Source organism: Vollenhovia emeryi, unplaced genomic scaffold (assembly GCF_000949405.1).
Source record: "Vollenhovia emeryi isolate VEMERY1.0 unplaced genomic scaffold, V.emery_V1.0 DF939164.1, whole genome shotgun sequence".
NCBI lineage: Eukaryota > Metazoa > Arthropoda > Insecta > Hymenoptera > Formicidae > Vollenhovia > Vollenhovia emeryi.
In genome coordinates, this window is record NW_011967202.1 from 554,257 (window position 1) to 556,664 (window position 2,408).

The following is a 2,408-nucleotide window of genomic DNA, read 5'->3' on the forward strand; positions in this document are numbered from 1 at the left end:
AAAAATAGTTATTATAGTTATATACTTATCAACTTTAATGTGACCATAAGTTTAGAAACAAACTACATTGATAAACCAAGGTTGATTAGTAATTTTTAAAAGATTGAATTTAGCGACTTACCATATCCATTATTAATTAAAACATGTGGCATTTTTTTTCTCAATGTTTCTTGGTATTGTTTTGGGAATATAGAACCGCTTGTCATAATAAACCTTAATGTCGACAATTGATACTTCTTCAACACATCCGTCTTAACAAACTGAATTAGAATGAATGGGTCAGTAGCAAACCACGTTACCTGAAAATCACCATCAATTATAATGTTAATTAAAATCACATTCTTCAGTTCTTGTTTCCACCAAAATTCGGCATCACGTTTCATTCAAAGTTTTGTCTAGGAATTATTCTTTTTTCTTACTCGATATTTCTCGATAAATTGGCAATACATCGCACTCGCATCGTCATCTGCCACAGAGTCTGGCGCAACAATTCTCGTCGAACATGACAAAATAGCCTTAAATGCAAGCATAACGCCGTATTGCCAACGTATTGTCGGTGTAAACATGCAAACGTGGCCTGTCATTGCGGCAACTTTTGGAGGAGGTAGACGATTGTGCATAGAAGAGTGCGAGATCTCAGTGGCCTTTGGCATGCCTGTAGTGCCTGACGAAAGAACAATAAGACCAACTTCGTCCGGGCTGCTGATCGGGGTACATTTGAACTCGGCGATTTCGCGACTATCATGACCTCTTAAAATATCGTCTATCGATTCATATCCATCCAGTTTGCCAATAACCACTATTTTCACATCCATTTTCAACTCCTTTGCTGCTTCTGTCAAACTCGCGGCTGATATTGGGATTGTAAAGATTATTTTTGGTGACATCAACGAGAGAAAGAATTTTGCCGTCGCTGAAATATAAGTAAATGATTAAGTGAGTGATGATTAAGTCATTTTACAAAGTTGCACTATATCAATTTTCTTTAATCCTTTAAAAGGATATGCGAATCTGATAAACATTTGCATTTATTTTCATACATTTTAAACTCTTATTGCAGCAACTTTCTAAAACATATGTTACAGAACATAGTACATATAAGACAAATATAATTAAATAAATGTATATTTATACAATATATGATATTTTAGCACATTGTTGTAATAGGAATAGTGAAAGAAAGATTACGTACTTATGGTGAGTTCATGGTCCCACGTATTGCATTTGCCGTTTAAATACATGATGCCCAACAATATTAGCATCGCATCCAGATTATTGTCGGTACAAAGACCGATTATATCGCCCGGTTGTACGCCTTGCTTCTTTAACCAAAGTGCACACCTAATACTGCGGTCAGTCATTTCGGCATAGGTATTTTGTTGGCCCGTAAAAGCGTCTATCTGTATAGACAAACAAATTATATAACAATTCACAACGGCAAATTATTAAATGCGATTGAAGAATATTAAGTATACAGAACCTGGCCGATGCAATCAGGCTTGCTTTTTAAAGTCTTTAGTATCGTTTCAGCTATATTGACAGATTCTCTATGTACTGGATATTCTGGCCCGCAGACGATGTTATCTTTGATTCGGCATTTCGATTTTGCTTCGTGCACCTTTATGATATAAAATTTCGTTAGAAAATTATTGATAAAACATTGTAACAATAACCATTTAAGATAATTTAATGTACCAACACTTTTTATGTAATTATAAGATATAGAATATAAATTTAACTAAAAATACAATCAAATATTAAAATTAAAAATCTATGAATATAAAAATGTTAAAGAGATAGTAGATTTACAAATTAAAAAAATTATATAATTATAATTAGTACAGATTTTTAAATAAAGGATAGATTATTGTACCTTGTTGTTATTAGATATTGCATTCGGTTCACACATTTTGATAAATTATGCAACAATTTTTTAATATTGTGTACACCTTTCACGACGGCCGAATAATTACTGACGGAAGATGGCTGAAATTGCCCATTCTTGTCTTAATTGTTATCTTCCCCACTTAATTGCGCGGAGAAGTATAGATAGTAGATTTTACTTTAGAGCTTACAGGCTTTTAGATGTGTCGCAGGTAAAAAGTAAGAGGTAAACAGTAAGAGATGATTGGATTGGTTATTTGAGTTTTAGGGCAGAGTGGAGGGGCAGTTAGCTTCGAATCGGAAGGAGGAAACGCTACATACAGATAATTGAACTTATGGAGAGGGTATCTTTCTGGGGGAAGTAAATTTCTGGAAGGGGTACAGTACACTAAAATCGGTGATACCCATAGACATATAAAAGATAGACTGCTTATGAGGTAGTGGGGGATGTCCTCTTGAGGGAAAAGGACAACATGAATTTATTTGGGTATCTGTCTTTCTCTAGTGGACGTGATCACGGACAT

General features: G+C 34.3%; 1 protein-coding gene across 1 annotated transcript in view; it reads right to left on the minus strand.

Annotated features, from left to right (window-relative positions):
- The window catches only part of LOC105564472 (luciferin 4-monooxygenase-like), a 5,784-nt gene extending 3,694 nt beyond the window's left edge, over positions 1–2,090 (minus strand). Inside the window, exons 1-5 of the mRNA XM_012016862.1 lie at positions 1,874–2,090; positions 1,481–1,618; positions 1,193–1,400; positions 420–913; positions 122–299 (exon numbers count right to left, since the gene is read on the minus strand). Of these exons, the coding sequence (XP_011872252.1) occupies positions 122–299; positions 420–913; positions 1,193–1,400; positions 1,481–1,618; positions 1,874–1,909 (1,054 nt within the window). The 5' untranslated portion in view covers positions 1,910–2,090. The remainder of the gene's footprint in view (positions 1–121; positions 300–419; positions 914–1,192; positions 1,401–1,480; positions 1,619–1,873) is intronic.
- Between the last annotated feature and the right edge of the window lie 318 nt (positions 2,091–2,408).